Raw genomic sequence first — 18,159 nt, forward strand, 5'->3', positions numbered from 1 at the left:
CAACAGAGACCGCACCCCCGAGGGGCCACCTGGACTTCTCCTTGGGGCCAGAAAACACACACTTGCCCTGGGCAGATACAAAACACCACTAGAGAGTTAGCAGGAAGATGGGCCTCCCTACATCAAGGGCTGAAGGTTTAAATTCCAGAGCTCAGAAAGTTTTAAAAATGTGTATTTTAAAAAGACTGCAAAACCTGGATAACCCTAATAACTAGGTTGTGAAATTTAGTCCATAAATCTAGACACACAGATGCCTATTTTTGCTTTGTAATTGAAGGGATATGTTCCAATAGCACCTCATTTTTTTAGGGAGTCATTTTTACTTGTTGATTCTTTGAAACTAACATTTTACTATGCCATACAGCTGTCCTTCAGGCTTTTTAGGAAATGAATGAAATTCATCCGAGAAATCAGGCTAAGGGGAAACGTAGCTACAGAAGCAAGGAGTCCCAGAAACACTTAAACTCAGCGCACACACAGTATTTTTCGAGCACACACAGGTTGCTTTCTCCCTCCTACAAGACAGAGTACTCAGAAAAGGAGAAGCAGGTTTATAGAAAATTTGGCGTTTTTTGTTTTTTTTGTTTTTTTTTTTTTTTTGGCCACCGTGTAAATTGTGGGCTTTTCAGTAACGCTGAAGTATCCTTCTTTAGGGCATTTTGATGTTCTAGGGGTGGATACTGACTTCTGGAACTTGATAAGCCATACGGTTTTCCCTTTTGTCTTTATAAGCTAAGGGAACGCAGCACATGCCCTCGTGTGTGGGGGTTAATGGCATAAACACAAAAAAAGCCTGTCCCCAACCCCCCCACACACATGAATCTCTCACCTTCAGACAGATGGGGACAAGACTTGCATCAGACACGCGGTATAGCGCCCAATGCATGACAACATCACACACAGCACCTCACTGACCAGGACCTCCACCCAACAAACCCCCGCAGGCAGGAGCTCACGCTACGGTGCGTAATTTTAGACAAATCACTCACTATAGTCACAACTTTTCACAGTAGGCTCCACTTACAGAAAAATGGGTAACGTGTTTTAAGATGTCTGCTTGGGTGTTGTGAATAACAAAATCACTTAGACAGATGCGCTGAATTCTGAAATTCTGAAATTCAGAATTCAGAATTCAGAATTCAGATCCGTGGTGCTGAGAACCTCGAAGTCGGACGACAAGAGATTCTACACGGACTCAAACACGCCCGCGACGTGATTTCTCCATCGTCTGCGTCGTAACATCCGTGGCCAAAAATGAGATAAATTAGGTTGCCATTTATTTTCTCATTTCCTGGTATTTTGATTAATGGAATTATTTCTCCAGCTTAACTATTTTAAAATAACATTTAGAATAATAAGAAATAAACTATTAATCATAGTCTTTAAACTCTGGCAAGAAACCTAAACAAACTGAAACACCAGATTTCGTATTTCAGCAAGAGTCAGTCTGGTCCTTTAAATCCAAAAGCCAGGTGAGTGCAGGGAGAGAGGGTTCATTTTTCTTGGTTCTAAATATTATTTTAATTTCTGATGTTTAACAACATAATGGAAAAAAAAATTTCTTCCCAACACACACAAAAAGCCTCCTAGGTTCTTTTTTTTTTGTCCCCCTCCCATCCATGGGACAACGATACCCATATTTCAGCCTATTATTTCAAAGCATGCTTTTCTTACTGACGAATATCGGTGATTACTAGAAATTAAACATTTACTGAGTCATGGAAAGCTCTGACAAAGCATCCTGAAGGAGACAGTAGGCACGCAGCTCTCCTCTCGTGCACAAGTCTGCTTGGAATACTAGCTCCCTGATGCCTGCAGTTTAAATCACATGACAACCAGAAGGGACACGGGGGCCTTTATTCCTGAGGGAGGGGGAGAACTACCCCACCGCCACGGCCATGTTCCGGTCATGAAGATCCCTGCACCTCCAGAACCCAGGCTCCTGCTACAGCAGATGCCAAAGGAAGATCCTGCAGAACAGATCCCGTGACCACGAGCTTCCTCCTGGAAACTCTTCCGTTTAACCCACATCTTTAGCCTCTAAGGATCCGGGAATGCTTGCCACGTGGCCTACGGGAGCAATGAAGGCCCGTTAACCAGCGTGCGTGCGGGAAACAGACTGCTGTCAAACACACAGCAAAAGAAAACGATTTCCCTTCTCCCCAGAGTCTCTGTTCACTCTGACCTAACTGCACCAGACCCATTTTGGCATATGGACCTCTTGCCCGTTAAGCGGTTCACTCGGATGCACAGTACGTTAGGACTTGCCACAATCTTCTAACACAGAAAACCCAGACGTTAACAGGCAAAGCAAGGGCGGCCGGCGTATGGTGGCAGATGTAAAACGAGGTCCTCCCAGCCCAGAGCCGCAAACCAGACCCCTACGTCTGCGTGGCAAGGCTCTTCTCAAACGACACATCCTCCGTCTAAGGAACGACCAGTCTGTGAAACAAAACGAGACGGAACAAGAGCCCTTCCAAGGTTCCGACAGAGCTGGGAGACACCAAGGGAAGAAAACGGCCATCGAGGTTGGTTCCCTCGCACGGTCTGCGAGCAGGCTCATCGGCGACGGGCGGGAATGCGCGCATCCCCCAGGTCCGTGTGCGTGAGCAGCACACCCACCCGTCCCCGAGGCTCCTCCGGTCACCTGGGACGGGGTCGTTTCTGGAGTAACGGACAGTAACAAGTGACTCTCTACCCCGGCGTGGTCATTCCCACCCAAGCACGGTACGTGCTGCTGTCCTGACCTTACCGGGACCTGCGTGGAGTCAGGCGGAGAGACCCGCTCTCCGTAACCCGGTATCTCCACCGTCTACGGCGTCTAGTTCCCCAAAAGTGAGTTGGCTGATCTGCGCCGAACGTCCATGCTGGAAGCTGTTAAAGACACATCTCCTCCTCCCCAGTCAGACCCACATACTCGGCTCTCCTGCTGGACATCCCTGGCGGGAGCCCCAGGAGACACCCCAACCTTGGCTCAGACGTGACCTGGAACCAGGTGCATCGGGCTTCTCGCTGCCAAGCTGCGGGCTCGGGCAGGCCTGCTCCTGAGAGCCGGTGGCTGCGGCCAAAACCAGGGTCGCCTGGGTCCCTTCCCTTTGCGCACGTCCCACCGCGGTGCCCGAGAACACCCTTCTGCTCTCTCCCAGCCGCACCCGACCTCAGGGCCCCGTGTCTCTCACCGATCAGCCCCTGCACCCCCACCGCGGTGCTCAGCCGCCTGTCCAGACCGTCGCAACATGAGACACAGCACCGACAATGCCATCTTCGCTCGGGGCTCCCCAGGGCCCAGAGGATGCCCTCCGTCCTCCAGTCCTGCTGGACTTCCCAGGCCCCTCTCATGGAACATGCTCCTGACCCTCCGGGGGGCTCCTGCGGGCAGCCCCTGCCCCTGCACGGCCTTCCAGATACCCCAGTCTGGGTTCCAGGACCCCCACCGACTGGCCCCCTTGCCTTGCTTTCTTGTCTAAACCACCACCTGCACCTTAAGAAACAGAGGAGCACCTTGTCTGCCCAGTACTTGGGTCGTCTCTGTGTCACAGAGCCTGGCACATGGTAGGTGCTCAGGAAACACGGTCAACCAAGAGTAAATGGTTATTTGAAAACAGAACTTGCATCCATGATGAGCATCTATAAAAGTCCGTTAACTGTGTCACATCATAGAACTCCTGCAGGAACACAAGACAGTGCAGGCTTTAAAAAAACAAACAAACAAAAACAAAACCCATAATCCACAGTTTCTGAAGTGTCCAGCAGAAGAACGGGACTTACATATCAGTTCACGTTAGCAAAGCACGCCCAACGTGAAAAAGAACACGACTGGTTAAGCTGAAGGACTCCCGTTCCAGACAGCCTCAGGACCTGTAGCGTACCCTAAATCTAGCGCAGCAATTGTGATTTTTTTTTTTAAAGTACGGAAGCTACAGGATAAGAAAAATACGAAGGCTTAAACCTCTGGGACCGACGTAGTTTTCGACTATCTTGGCAGACACATCTCCTTGGGAATTCTTAAATTCCAAAGTCTGCTAAGGAAGGAGAATTTCCTTAGAGAACCAGAACATTCAGGGATTAGTCAACAAAAGCTCCTTTAAATCTAACAGAGGACAAAACCGACGAGCAGGGGCCATGACCGCAAACTAGCTGCCACAGTGGGAGAGGCAGATCGCTGTGGCGTCAGCGTCACCGGCCTGGGCGAGCGCCGTCCCCAGGCTGGAGGGAAGGACGGCTGATCCACCGAGGGCCTTGCTCAGGTCCTAAGACCACAGCTCCGCACCTCCGTGGACCCGAAGTCAACAGGTCGGTTGGTCATAAGTGTAAAACAGCAGAACCTGAGTTTACGGAGACAAAAAAACAACAGAAATAAATCTTTTCTCGCTCACAATCAAGGATGAGGAAGGAACAATCGCTAGGAGTTCTCAGCGCAACTCCAAGTGGCACAGAAGTAACTTCAAGTACAGTCTTAGGGATTTGCTTTGTTGATCTATTTCTCCCCGTGACAGAAGCATTTTTAAGAGGCCTGAGTAGAATCAACACGCAGCAAACAAACTCAGGTGTATTCATTCCTGAAGAATCTCGCGGAGTTATTCGTACACCTGCCTGGCGCTTCCCGCCCCTTGCCAGACACTCTCGTCAAAAAGCCGCGTCTTCGGTAGATTTAACGGGTCACCTACGTGCACAGGAACACTTTGGACTGACTCCAGGTGCAATCTCGATATGTGATTCTCCACTGATGGTGCGACTTGGTTGTTATTCATCCCACAAACACATCGCGGTGGCTCTTGTCACAAGGGGGTTTATTTGTTAAAAAGGAGAGTGCTACCTAATTCGGGCTGAGGTCACCTGTGTACGGACACCTTTTAATTCCGGATTCAGAGAGGTGTTACCTAGTTCATAAACTGTCAGAGCATCATGAGATAAGTTCCGTACATGCTAGAACTGTAGGTTTTATCGAGACAGAAATCACTTACTAAAAACCTGTAACACGTGACAAGGCATTTTGTCAAAGACATCAAGAAAAGGCTCTGAGCAACAGCTAGGAATTCTCAAATTGCCAGAAAACGCACAAACAAACCCCTGAATAGGTAGCGTCCATGCTAAGGTCAGCTCCGTCCTTATAGCAGCGACCCTGTAAAGCTGTTCCATTGCTAACCTTCCCCTCCAGAGAAACGGACCAGAAAGGCTCTTGAGATGCCCTTGGCACCTCAGTCCCGTCACCGATCTCAACAGCCATACGTCCCGCAGACGGGACAGGACCCACGAGCTTGATCCGCCCCCCACAGGTGTGTGGACGCTTGCTCTGGTCGCAAAGCATCCACGGGGGAGGGTGTGAGGACGTGGACCTTCTAGGACAGCCCGTGGTGTCTCCCAGCAGAGCACCGCTCACGGGGGATCCGAAGGAGGACCGCCTGAGGGAGAGGACGCAGCGGAGGAGCACACCCCCAGCAGAGCACCGCTCACGGGCGATCCGAAGGAGCACCGCACCAGGGAGAGGATGCGGCCGAGGAGCACCACCCCCAGCAGAGCACCGCTCACGGGGGATCCGAAGGAGCACCGCCTCAGGGAGAGGACGCAGCTGAGGAGCACCACCCCCAGCAGAGCACCGCTCATGGGCGATCCGAAGGAGCACCGCCTCAGGGAGAGGACGCGGCCGAGGAGCACCACCCCCAGCAGAGCACCGCTCATGGGCGATCCGAAGGAGCACCGCCTCAGGGAGAGGACGCAGCGGAGGAGCACCACCCCCAGCAGAGCACCGCTCACGGGCAATCCGAAGGAGCACCGCACCAGGGAGAGGACGCAGCAGAGGAGCACCACCCCCAGCAGAGCACCGCTCACGGGGGATCCGAAAGGAGCACCGCACCAGGGAGAGGATGCGGCCGAGGAGCACCACCCCCAGCAGAGCACCGCTCACGGGCGATCCGAAGGAGCACCGCCTCAGGGAGAGGACGCAGCGGAGGAGCACCACCCCCAGCAGAGCACCGCTCAGCTGAGGAGCACCACCCCCAGCAGAGCACCGCTCACAGGCGATCCGAAGGAACACCACCTCAGGGAGAGGACGCAGTGGAGGAGCACCACCCCCAGCAGAGCACCGCTCACGGGCGATCCGAAGGAGCACCGCCTCAGGGAGAGGACGCGGCCGAGGAGCACCACCCCCAGCAGAGCACTGCTCATGGAGAGTATAAAACTACTGCTGTGGAAAAAGGACAGGGCAAAAGGTGTCCCCCAACAAACTTATGCAAAAACATCTGGGGAGAAACGTCTGTGTTTCTCGTGTGCCCAGTCGCCACCTGTCTCCCCCAGTTCCCTCACCCCCAACAAGACCAAGAGGAGCCACGGACCTGCTGTGTCCACATGATTCACGGCCACGACGACCGTCGGCGTCTGTCAATCGCCCACAGACTGTCCTGGAAGGGCTGTGCTCTGAATCAAAGCGACGCAACGCTATTTACACTGGACGTAAGAAAGCGCCGGATGCCCTGGCGAGGAGCACCTAGCACGCCTCTTCCCAGCACCGCAGTGAAACCCGACATCCGGTTAATCGGAAGACCTACTTGTTTGGGGGTGTCTGCGGACGGGGCGTGGGCTTCGGCACTTCGGGGCCGTTAGGCGCAAACACCGCTGTGGGACAAGGGACAAGGGGGCGTTAGCGCAGGTGTGTGCCCGCTTCTTCGTGACGCCGCGTTCAACGAGGCCGTTATGATAAAGCGCTTTCACACGAGAGACACGAGCGCCTCTCCTGTGGCCGGGGAAAACACCAATTTTCCTTCAACACTCACTCGAAGAGACCGGGCTAGTGCTGCCGGGGCCGCTGCCCTCTGCGATCCCGACCTCGCTGGCGAAGGAAGCCACCACTGCCAGGACTAATTCCCAGGGTCTGTGCAAACGGACCCTCCCCCGCATCACTCACCATTTGGCCTCTGTCACTCGGCATCACAATGGCTCGCGCACGCGTCCTTCACACTTCTGGTAAAGACCCCACCCCCCCTTGTGCCAGGCGGTGTCCCCACACACTGCTCCGGGCACACGCGGTCTCAGGCGAGCTGGGGACACACGGTCCCAGGGCCGCACACCGCTGACCGGGGGAGGGGCCCTGGGTCCCCACCGCGGCGGCCGGTCAGCACCAGGGAGGACAAACTCCCAGCCGTGTGGCACGCTGACAGGGGCACCGTGACATCGCGTGCTGGTGGCGGCAGAATTCATTAGCATGTTTGCTTCCGAGGACCCTGCTCTCTAATGGAAACAGGACACCTGCAAACAGGCTTGTCTCCGATGAGACACTCGGATGCCAAGGGGGCACCGCCCCGGGCGGCCCCGACGGCAGAGTCTGGCGCTATGACCAATGGGACCAGGCGTCACCTCTCCCCTCTCGTGTCGGTGTCTGCGGCCGCGGTCGAGGCGGCTCGGCTCCCCAGCGCCTCCCTGGGGTCCATGGGCGGCCCAGGCCCGGTGGCAGGTGGGGGTACCCGTGTGGGCCCGCGTGGGGGCCCTGAGGTGACCGGGCTGCTGTTAGCGCATCCCACGCTCCGCGCACGCGAAGTCTCCCTGGCGGGGCCTGCGTCCGGAGCACCCCTGGGCGGCGGTGGCCGTGGGTGGTGTCGGGTGGGGCGGCGGCAGGGCAGGGGCGAGAGGAAAGCATCATTAGTCTGTCTAACGGTGTGACAGGGGGCGCCACAGGCCCGCTGACGACCACCACCGTCCCCCAGGCTCTGCCACCAGCCGGCCACACGCGGGGACCGGCAGGAAGCGAGAGTCACGGCCCCAGACACCTGCTCCCCAGCGGGGCCTCCGAGCGACCAGATGCCCTCCCGCCATCCACCCACGGCCACTCGGCAGCCTGGGCAGGCTGGTGGGGTTGGCGCCTCGGGACAAGGAGGCCACAGGCCTTGGCCGCCTATCCCCGCTGCTCCACTGACACGGCCCACCGGCCCGTCACCTCTGCCCACACACGCCCTCCAGGGCCGAGACGGACGGGACACACCTGGGAATCGCAGGACTTACGGCCCCAGCCCCACATTCCCTTCCGTGGGAAACGGGGTGCAGACGACCCTCACTTGTCTGACGAGCCTTTCCTGCCACGGGACGTCCCTCCGAAGAAAGGCTAAGAGCTCAACGTAGGAGAAGTGGCTCCCAAGGACCTTCTCAGGTTCTCCCCGACTTTACCTGGTTCTCCCCGACTCTCCCCGGTTCTCTCCTACTCTCCCCGGTTCTCCCTGACTCTGCCCAGTTCTCCCCAACTCTACCTGGTTCTCCCCTATTCTCCCTGACTCTCCCCTACTCTCCCCGGTTCTCCCTTACTCTCCCCTGGTTCTCCCCTACTCTCCTCGGTTCTTCCCAACTCTCCCCGGTTCTCCCTGACTCTCCCCAACTCTCCCCAGTTCTCCCCTACTCTCCCCCGTTCTCCCCGGTTCTCCCCGACTCTCCCCTACTCTCCCCGGTTCTCCCCTACTCTCCCCCGTTCTCCCCGGTTCTCCCCAACTCATCCCCTACTCTCCCCAGTTTCTCCCTGACTCTCCCTACTCTCCCCGGTTCTCCTTACTCTCCCTGGTTCTCCCCTACTCTCCTCGGTTCTCCCCAACTCTCCCCGACTCTCCCTACTCTCCCCCATTCTCCCCGACTCTCCCCTACTCTCCCCCATTCTCCCCGACTCTCCCCTACTCTCCCCAGTTCTCCCCAACTCTCCCCGGTTTCTCCCTGACTCTCCCCTACTCTCCCCGGTTCTCCCCTACTCTCCTTGGTTCTCCCTGACTCTCCCCTACTCTCCCTGGTTCTCCCCTACTCTCCCCGGTTCTCCCTGACTCTCCCCAGTTCTCCCTGACTCTCCCCTACTCTCCCCGGTTCTCCCCTACTCTCCTTGGTTCTCCCCAACTCTCCCCAGTTCTCCCCTACTCTCCCCGGTTCTCCCTGACTCTCCCCGACTCTCCCTGGTTCTCCCCTACTCTCCCCAGTTCTCCCCAGCTCTCCCCTGTTCTCCCTGACTCTCCCCGGTTCTCTCCTACTCTCCCCGGTTCTCCCTGACTCTCCCCGGTTCTTCCCAACTCTACCTGGTTCTCCCCTATTCTCCCTGACTCTCCCCTACTCTCCCCGGTTCTCCCTTACTCTCCCTGGTTCTCCCCTACTCTCCTCGGTTCTCCCCAACTCTCCCCGACTCTCCCCGGTTCTCCCCGGTTCTCCCCGACTCTCCCCTACTCTCCCTGGCTCTCCCCCCGGTTCTCCCTGACTCTCCTCCACTCTCCCCAATTCTCCCCTACTCTCCTTGGTTCTCCCCTACTCTCCCCCGTTCTCCCTGACTCTCCCCTACTCTCCCCGGTTCTCCCCGACTCTCCTCACCGGGCTCAACCTGGCGGCAACACAGAAAACGGAAACAGCAATGAGAAAGTCCCTCCTGGAGCAGCACATGATGTCAAAGGACGCCCATGCAGCCGGGCGTTTGCGGACCTGAATTCTGATATGTGAGCGCAAAAGCCAAGTGAAAAGGATGACAGATGGTCTCAATCAAATTAGCTGAAAGCAAACTCTCGCTGCTGCCCGAATTCAGAGTGCCTCAACAGAGAACCAGGGCACACGATCACTTCGATGCCGCGGATGACGTGCGAGGGGATGATCGTCAGAGACAGGCACGCGCTGGCAGGCACATCAAGTCACAGCTCTCACTCGGCAAGACATCAACACGGGTCTTCGAGCAATTTAAGAACTTGCCCGCAGAGTTCTCAATTCCCCACTTCCTCATTCAGGAACGTGACAGTAAGATGACACATTTTGGCCCACATCCACCCCACGGTCACCAAGGAAAGAGCACTGACCGAGGTCGACAGGACGCCCCAGCCGCTGTCAACGTGGGAAGCACAGTACAGCCAGAGTGACCTCGGGTGCTGGCCGTCGCCTTACTGCCACTGTGTGTCCCCAGACGCCGTCCCTGATGGCTGTGCACGTCCCGGACCCAAGAGCAGGACAGACGCCCCACACACGCAGTTCTGAGAACACACAGCCAGCGTGGAAGCATCCCCACCGTCGAGTTCTGCCAACGGCCAACTACACACGCCTTGTTAGAACTGCTTTCCTCCCTCTGAGTTCGGCCCAGAAAAAACTCAATGTCTAAAGCAATTCTGTCACCCACTCCTTCTCCTTCTCGACCACCCAGTCGAGCCCCGCGAGAACCTTCTCTGACAATCACTTCGGTCGTGTGGAGTCTCCCATGTGTAACGGGATGGCAAGTTCGAGGCGATTCTAACGATGCCTACACAGGATAGCGAATGATGACGATGAACACGGCACCTGTGTCTTCAAGCACTGAGTCATTACAGTACTTTTTGTAGGTAAATCTTTTAGCTGCCGATTTTCTATCTAAAATAGCAGCAAAAAAAAAAAAAAACCACACAGCACTTGTGCTCAGCTGACCTCATTTCCTTGAATTAAGTACACACACGCACTCACGGACACACACACACGCTGTTCTCCCGTGCGTTTGGCCGCATCGTTTTCTTTTTACTTTTTAGGAAGAGACCCGTTCCCTTTATGGTCAATAATAATGCCCAAGCTACTCCAAAATTCTGAGCTGATCCAAAGGTTATAAACTCCCTTGGAATTAAAGACTGCCTGGTGAGCAAAGAGCCCTGACCGTCTGCCCTAGAAACTGACAGTGTGTGAGAAAGTAGACCCGAGCCAAAGGGAGAGAGGAAACTTCCGGAGGCCCGGGCAGACTCTGCTCCAGAGACCCCAGCATACCCGCCCACCTGTAAGGAGGAAAGGAGACGGGAAAGATTCTAGAGACTCTACCGAGAGTCAAGCACAGGAAGCACAAGACTTCTGTCACCACGTCTGCGTGTCCTTGGTGTATGTAATGGTTTTAAGCCCCAATAAGAGAGACCTGATTCAACCTCCATATTGTTCTACCTAGAATAATCTTTCTCTCGTCTTCGTGTTTTTTTCTAAAATCTGTATTATCAGATAATACAGACCGGCCACGAAGTGTGAAAACACAGGCAATTTATTATTTTATTCCTACTCCGCCATCAAAAGCACTCCTACAGCAGCCTTTTCTGTGTGCACAGATCGCACGCGCTGAAAACCCGCGTCCCGCTGGCGGCCACAAACGTTGCACGCCGACACAGATGGGTTGCCCTTCCTTCGGGAGACCTGCTGCACCACCACCGCAGGTGATGCCCGGCGGTTCGTTCACCGAGGGCGCGTGTGCGGAAGGTGCGCGGCAGAGGCATCAGACCCCAAAATGCCACCAAAACGCGCAGACGGACTCGGAGGGTAAGACAAGCCGGAGGGACCGTTCTGCACAAAGATGGATGAAAGATCCTAGACTCGTGACGCAAAACCCGGCCGGACGGCCCACGAGAGCAACGAGTGTCCAGCGACGGGTGCAGGACAGACGCCCGAAGCTTTCGTCACTGGCACCTTCGGTCACGTGTCAGGAATGTGACCTGGGGGCGCGGCGCTCCTCCTGGGCTGCCGCCGCAGGAGCACAGCCGCCCTGACAGGAGACACCAATACTCTCTTCGCCGTCGGACCGCGCCGGACCTGCTGATGTCCTCCCGCTGCGTCACTCCGAGAGCCATACGTGAACACTCAACGAAGGGAAAGCAGCCAGCGAGGGGCGCCGGAGGGGCCGCAAGGAAGGGATCCCGGGGAGGGCGCGGAGCAGGCCCAGAGAGGTGCCTGGAAGATTCAACGGGCCTTCGTGCGGGAGAGCTCGGGCTGGCCCTGCAGTTGTGACCGGAGCCCGAGGGGGCACCCAGCGGACAGGGCCGTGCAAGGGAGGAGCCCGGGGTGGGGGTGGGGGTCCCAGAGGGCAGGGCCTTGAAGGGGAGGAGCCCGGGGGGGGGGGGGGGGGGAGTGGGTCCCAGAGGGCAGGGCCTTGCAGGGAAGGAGTCCGAGGGGATTGGGGGGTCCCAGAGGGCAGGGCCATGCAGGTGAGGAGCCCGAGGGGGTGGGGGGCCCCAAAGGGCAGGGCCATGCAGGGGAGGAGCCCGAGGGGGTGGGGGGGTCCCAGAGGGCAGGGACATGCAGGGGAGGAGCCTGAGAGGGTGGGGGGTCCCAGAGGGCAGGGCCTTGCAGGGGAGGAGCCCAAAGGGGGTGTCCCAGAGGGCAGGGCCATGCAGGGGAGGAGCCCAAGGGGGGGATCCCAAAGGGCAGGGCCTTGCAGAGGAGGAGCCCAAAGGGGGGGGGGGTCCCAGAGGGCAGGGCCATGCAGGGGAGGAGCCCAACGGGGGGGGGGGGGGGGAGGGGTCCCAGAGGGCAGGGCCTTGAAGGGGAGGAGCCCAAGGGGGGGGGGGGGTCCCACAGGGCAGGGCCGTGCAGGGGAGGAGCCCAAGGGGGGGTGGGTCCTAGAGGGCAGGGCCCTGCAGGAGAGCATGGGCCCTGCCCTGGGCATCCTGTCAAAGTGTGAGGCCACCACACAGACACCAGTCAAGGGACCCAGACGAACCGATCTCAGTACTTCCCTAACCTGGGAATCCATGGTTCTAAGAATGCACTTCCCGAGGAACTACAGCTACTTTAAAACACTCCCCTTAGGAAACCCAAATCAGGGTCAACTTAAACACCCGAAAGCTGCTGACTGACACCTGACTACGTCTCAGGGCACACACTGCCAAGAGCAAGGAATCCGGGAAGGCATGTGGTTTATGGACAACTTAGCATTTTTTGTATTTAAAAGATAAATATTTGAGGGGACCCGGGTGGTTCAGTTGAGCGTCCAACTCTTAATTTGGACTCAGGTCATGATCCTGGGATCGTGAGATCAAGCCCCACGTCAGGCTCAAGTGTGGAGCCTGCTTGGGATTCTCTCTCTCTCTCTCTCTCTCTCTCTGCCCCAAAAACCTTAAAACCATTTATTTTAAAAGTTTTAAGGGGCACCTGGGAGGCTCAGTCGGTTAAGCATCCAATTTTGGCTCAGGTCATGATCTCATGGTTCGTGGGTTTGAGCCCCGCGTCAGGCTCTGTGCTGACAGCTCAGAGCCTGGACCCTGTTTCAGATTCTGTGTCTCCCTCTTTCTCTGACCCTCCCCTGTTCATGCTCTCTCTCTCTCTGCCTCAAAAATAAACGTTAAAAAATTAAAAAATAAATAAAATAAATAAATAAATAAATAAATAAATAAATAAATAAATAAATAAAATAAAAAAAAGAAATGGGGTTGCCACCAGGTCTGAAGGTCAACCAATATATTATTCTTCCATTTCACAGCAAATCACCTACAATGCTGGAAAACACCGCTGAGATTGTGAGAAGCTCGCGTAACTGAGATCTAAAATGTAAAAATGTGGGGTGCCTGGGTGGCTCAGTAGGTTAAGCGCCCAACTTCGGCTCAGGTCATGATCTCAAGGTTCGTGGGTTCGGGCCCCGTGTCGGGCTCTGTGCTGACAGCTCAGAGCCTGGAGCCTGCTTCGGATTCTGTGTCTCCCTCTCTCTCTGCCCCTCCCCCACTCACTGGCGCTCACTCTCTCTCTCTCTCTTTCTCTCTCTCTCAAAAATAAACATTACATAAAAATTAAACGCTAAGCTACACAGTATCTGCGTTCTGTTCTACCACCTGGTACCAGAGGGCAAGTGCTCAGCTACGCCCTGAGCTCAGAGCACCTGTGCCTGCAGGGAGGAGAATCGTGCACAGACACACGGTGCTCACTGGGCCCTGTAAGCACCTGGGCACACAGTGTGTCTGTCTCAACGATCTCTGGGCACCCAGGCCGCTAGCTTCACTCTAGGAAGCTCACCAGAAGCACTGGCTCTGAGCACACAGAAACAGATGTCAGCCTCCACCACGGACTCCACCGGCCACATCAGTGAGCTGTGGAACACGTTAGTTTTCCTCCTGAGCCAAAGGCACGGTCCGTCATTCCAAGATGGCTCCAGGGTGCCTGCGGATCTGGACGGGCTCCCAAGTCCCAGGAAAAAACAGAAAGTTGGGGAGAGACCCACATTTGCCGGCCAGGCACCCACGACCACACAGACATGTCACACAGCAGACTCGGGGGGCATCACTGTTGACCCAGCTGCCATGAAACCTGAACCATGCCCCCCCCCCAATAAGTGCTTCCAGCTTCTGGGATTTGAGGGGCCAGATCTAAAAGGTCTTTTCTGACGCTGGCCTACTTTAGTTACAGGTGCACGATGCGCAATTCAAAGACGGGCAATGAACGGACCGACAGAGCTCCGCACGGCTCTCTGAAAGCCCGGCTACGGGTGCTTGGTAGCAAGTACTCAGATTCCCCAGTGTTAAGTGACAGCTACCTGCAGTTCACGATCAGGAACGAGGGCATCCTACCAGTGTGTTCGGCAGTCGTTCCTGATTACCCTTACGAGGAGGTGTCGGTACCCAGACACTGGCAGGAAAGGAAGACGGCCACTGAAGGCTTGTCTCTTCTGGAATCTCAGCACAAGCCCGTCCCCCAAACGTTACATGGTACCTTCATACTCTGCAGGGCTTTGCTCACTAATGCCAGTGAACTGATACGTATTTTTTAATTACGTACAGAAATAAAACTTAAAATAGTCACACTCAGGGGCGCCTGGGTGGCTTAGTTGGTTAAACGTCTGACGTCGGCTCAGATCAAGATCTCACAGTTTGTGAGTTCGAGCCCCACGTCGGGCTCTGTGCTGACAGCTCAGAGCCTGGAGCCTGCCTCAGATTCTGTGTCTCCCCCTCTCTGGCCCTCTCTTGCTTATGCCCTCTCTCTGTCTCTCAATAATAAGCGTTAAAAAAAATTTTTTTTAACTAGTCACTTTAAATGAACAATCTTATCTTTTGAAAGAAAAGGGACAACGAACAGCTACTGATTTTTTGTTTGAAATGACAAAGGAAGGGGTGCCTGGCAGGCTCAGTCAGTAGAGCGTGTGACTCTTGATCTTGGGCGGGGGGGGGGGGGGGGTGGCGTGAGTTCAAGCCTCATGCTGGGCACAGGGCTTCCTTAAAAACTAAAACTAAAACTAAAATAAAAAGACAAAGGGCGTGAGGGGCATCAAGGCTGCCCGCCCCTGTCCAACTTCAGCATTTCCAACTTACATCACCAGGAGGGAAGCCCTGAAGGGGGCGGCAGGTAAATAGCACCAGGCACGTACACCCTAGCGGGCAGGGCTGGTGGGGGGGGGGGGGGGGCGGGGGGCGGGAGGGATGCACACACGTGCCCCGCCCTCTCTGTTCTGCGATCACAGCCGGGCAGGCAGCGTCCCCACCTCCTAAGGGGAGGCTCCTCCAGAGGCAGGCCCAGGACCTGGTGACAATGCTCACACGGGGGTTGGGAAGGGGCCTGCGCGTCTTACCTCTGTGCTCTAGTGCAGGGCCGTTGGCACCCCAGCTCTGGTAGAGGGAAGCAAAGTCCTTTGGAATGTACGTCTTAAAGATATTGAGGATGTCCAGGCGCTTCTCGTGGCCGTCGGACGCGGGCTCCTGCTTGCTGGTGTGCAGCGGGGGCTGGCCCAGCGAGGCCGCGGTCCCCCCGGGGCCCGCTCCACAGCTGGCCGGCGGCCGCAGCTCCTGGCCAGCCTTGGAGGGGGGCTCGCGGGGAGGTAGAGCGGGGGTCCCGTCGCCTTTCACGTGCAGCTGGCCCTGAGGCTGAGGGGCCGAATTTGGCTTTCGGGGGGGTCCGGGGCACTGTGCTTATTTGGGGGACCGAGGCCGGCCCCCGCGGGGGGGATGCCGCACTTGTCCCCCGGCCTGCTGCCGGTGGGGGGGCTGGGCGCCTGCCCGGGCAATGACTGAGGGCGTCGGGGGTGGCGCTTCGGCTGAAGCCACCGCCGCCCGCCGCGGGCCCCGGCCGGGGGCCGGCCTCCTGCCTGGGCTTGGGCAGGGGCAGCTGCGTGGGGGCGCCATGCTGCTCGGGGCCGTGGTGGCCAGGCCTGGCCTGTCGGTGCCCTTCGGGGCCGGCCACCCAAAGCGCACAGGGGCCCCCGGAGTGGCCGTCCTTGCTCTTAGGCAGGTGAGCGGCTTTCGTGGTCACGCCCAGGGGCGAGGAACCGCCTCTGGGCCCCGGCGCCCCTCCCGGTACCTGAGTGCGCGTGAACCGAGCGATGGGCAGGGGCTGGCACTCTTTGCCCCCGAGGGCAGGCGGGGGCCCCGTGCGTCCGCTCCGGGCAAGGAAAACCAAGTTGTTCCTGATGCTCTTGTAACCGTTGGGAGGAATCCACTGGGGGGTCACGGAGCTGCAGCTGACCTTGTGCCAGATACGTTTGTGCATCCACAGGACCTCGGGGTAGTACGTCTTGTGGCTGCAGTAAGGGCACGGGTGCACGGCCAGCGCGGCCTGCAGGGAGGAGGCCAGCTCCTTACGGCCGGGGTCATCCCGGGTCGACCGGGTCACTGAGGTCCAGCGGGGTCAGATCTGCGGCCGGCCCCCTCCGTCCGCCCCCAGCGTGTTCCTTAGTGTGCAAGTCAGACAGCTTGTCTTTCGGGTGGTGAGCCGGGCCCTCGGACGAGAGCTGCGGATCTCCTTCTGGAAAAGTCTGGTCCGAAAGCGAAGGGAAGTCTGCAGTGTCCCTGGGGATGGGGACCTCCCGCTTTGGGTGAAACGCTGGCATCTTTAAGTCCACAGAAAACCTTGGCTGCTCTGCTCTCTTGCAGGCATCTCTGCTCCTGTTTCCAAGTGCGGACACAGAAGCTGTGCTCCCCGCTCCGGGCTCACCGGTATGTGTCTCTGATGCCTTACTTCCAGGTGCGTGAGTCCGGTCTCCGTTGGAGAGCACAGTCGAAGCTACCTCTTCGGAAAAGCAGCAGCGGTGAGGCTTTCCCCCTGGAGGACCAAAATGTAAAACGTGAAGTTACCATCTCTCATCAGAACAGAACGAGAACACCCAGAGCAGCATGCTCAAAGGCCCTGTGGCCCTCAAGCACCGGGTGCACCGGTCCTCAGCAAGACTGCGTGGTTCTGGAGCCTGGCTGTGCCCCACCCCCCCACAGCGCCATCAAGAGTGGACCAAATGTAAGGGCCAAAGGACAGTGTGTGGGGTGGGGTTTCTTTTTTCATCTGATTACGTGACTCAATAGACTGTAAGCAGAAATAAAGTCTAGTTAGCTGTAACTACACGGTTACTAGTTAACAGAGGACAACTAGTTATATCAAAAAGCAAGAAATAACCACTCACTAATAGCACAAGGCTTCCCATGACTGTCAAAGAACTAACTGAAGGCACATTGAGGGATCCTGTGGGCTTAGGCAAAAAGACCCGGACAGACTGATATGCAGCCTGTGGTCAACACAGAGGCTGGGCCGGGACACCGCTCACTTTGCCCATGGGATCCCGTGGCTGCCTCAGAAATGTCTACACTACGGGTTGACTTCAGACTGATCCAGAGAGGGTCCCTATGACTCTCTCTCATAAGGTCCAATGTTCAAGTCCACAACCTTGACACCAGAAGCTTCCCTTCAGAGGCATGAGAAGGGAGGGTAAGTGAAGCTATCCGTCCCTGCCTTTCCCAGGACGGGTGTCCAAGAGAAGGAGGGCCCCCGGGACGGGGACCCCGAGCTCTGCAGCTAGAGTTCCCACCTGCCATGCTCCTGCAAGAGAGACAAGCGGGGTGTGCGTGGACGCCCTGTCACCGGCAGGCCTGCCTCGTCCCCGGCCAGGCTGCACTGGGGATCACCACCAGCTGGGAGCTGGGCTCCGTGACCTTTGGACCCCAGGTGCTAACGCTTCTGCCGAGTCAGACTAGACCACAACCCAAGGCGACTCAATCCGACTTGAGAAAAATTCCGTTTTACGTTTGCAAGGATGACTTCGGACATACTGAAAGACGCAAGTCAACATTTGGAAGGTCCACCGATGTGTCTGGATGTCTTAAAACTTCCCGAAGTACAGAGGACAAATTCATCACGGACACACCACCAGAGGGATTTTATCTCCCTGGAGCCCCATCACAGTGGAAGTGGGTTATGATGTCAGGTGTTCTAACAAGGGTTAGATACTGCTGGTCTTGGAGAAAGAATTTTTAGAGACTTACACATTCCAGTAGAATCTAGGGATCTATTTGCAAAAATACATTCTTTAAACATTTTCTAAGACTCAGGAATCCCATCGAATGGGCATTAAAAAAAAAAAAGTATTTCAAAGGGATCTTCACGGAAGCAGGAAGGCGCCCCTCACAGGACGCATTTTCACACAGCTCTGAAGGAGAACAGTACCAAATGTTCACTTTCCAGTTAGGAGGTGGTGAGCCACTCTTAAGC

General features: G+C 56.4%; 1 protein-coding gene across 1 annotated transcript in view; it reads right to left on the bottom strand.

Moving 5' to 3' along the window:
• ZNF516 (zinc finger protein 516) overlaps positions 1-18,159 on the bottom strand; it is an 81,046-nt gene that overhangs the window by 5,612 nt on the left and 57,275 nt on the right. The window contains 7 exon segments of the mRNA XM_053902847.1: positions 6,546-6,589; positions 6,592-6,612; positions 15,260-15,560; positions 15,563-15,670; positions 15,672-15,707; positions 15,709-16,290; positions 16,292-16,725. Coding sequence (XP_053758822.1) covers positions 6,546-6,589; positions 6,592-6,612; positions 15,260-15,560; positions 15,563-15,670; positions 15,672-15,707; positions 15,709-16,290; positions 16,292-16,725 — 1,526 coding nt within the window.

This window comes from Panthera pardus, unplaced genomic scaffold, assembly GCF_024362965.1.
Source record: "Panthera pardus isolate Hobbes unplaced genomic scaffold, ASM2436296v1 HiC_scaffold_15, whole genome shotgun sequence".
NCBI classification, from domain to species: Eukaryota; Metazoa; Chordata; class Mammalia; order Carnivora; family Felidae; genus Panthera; species Panthera pardus.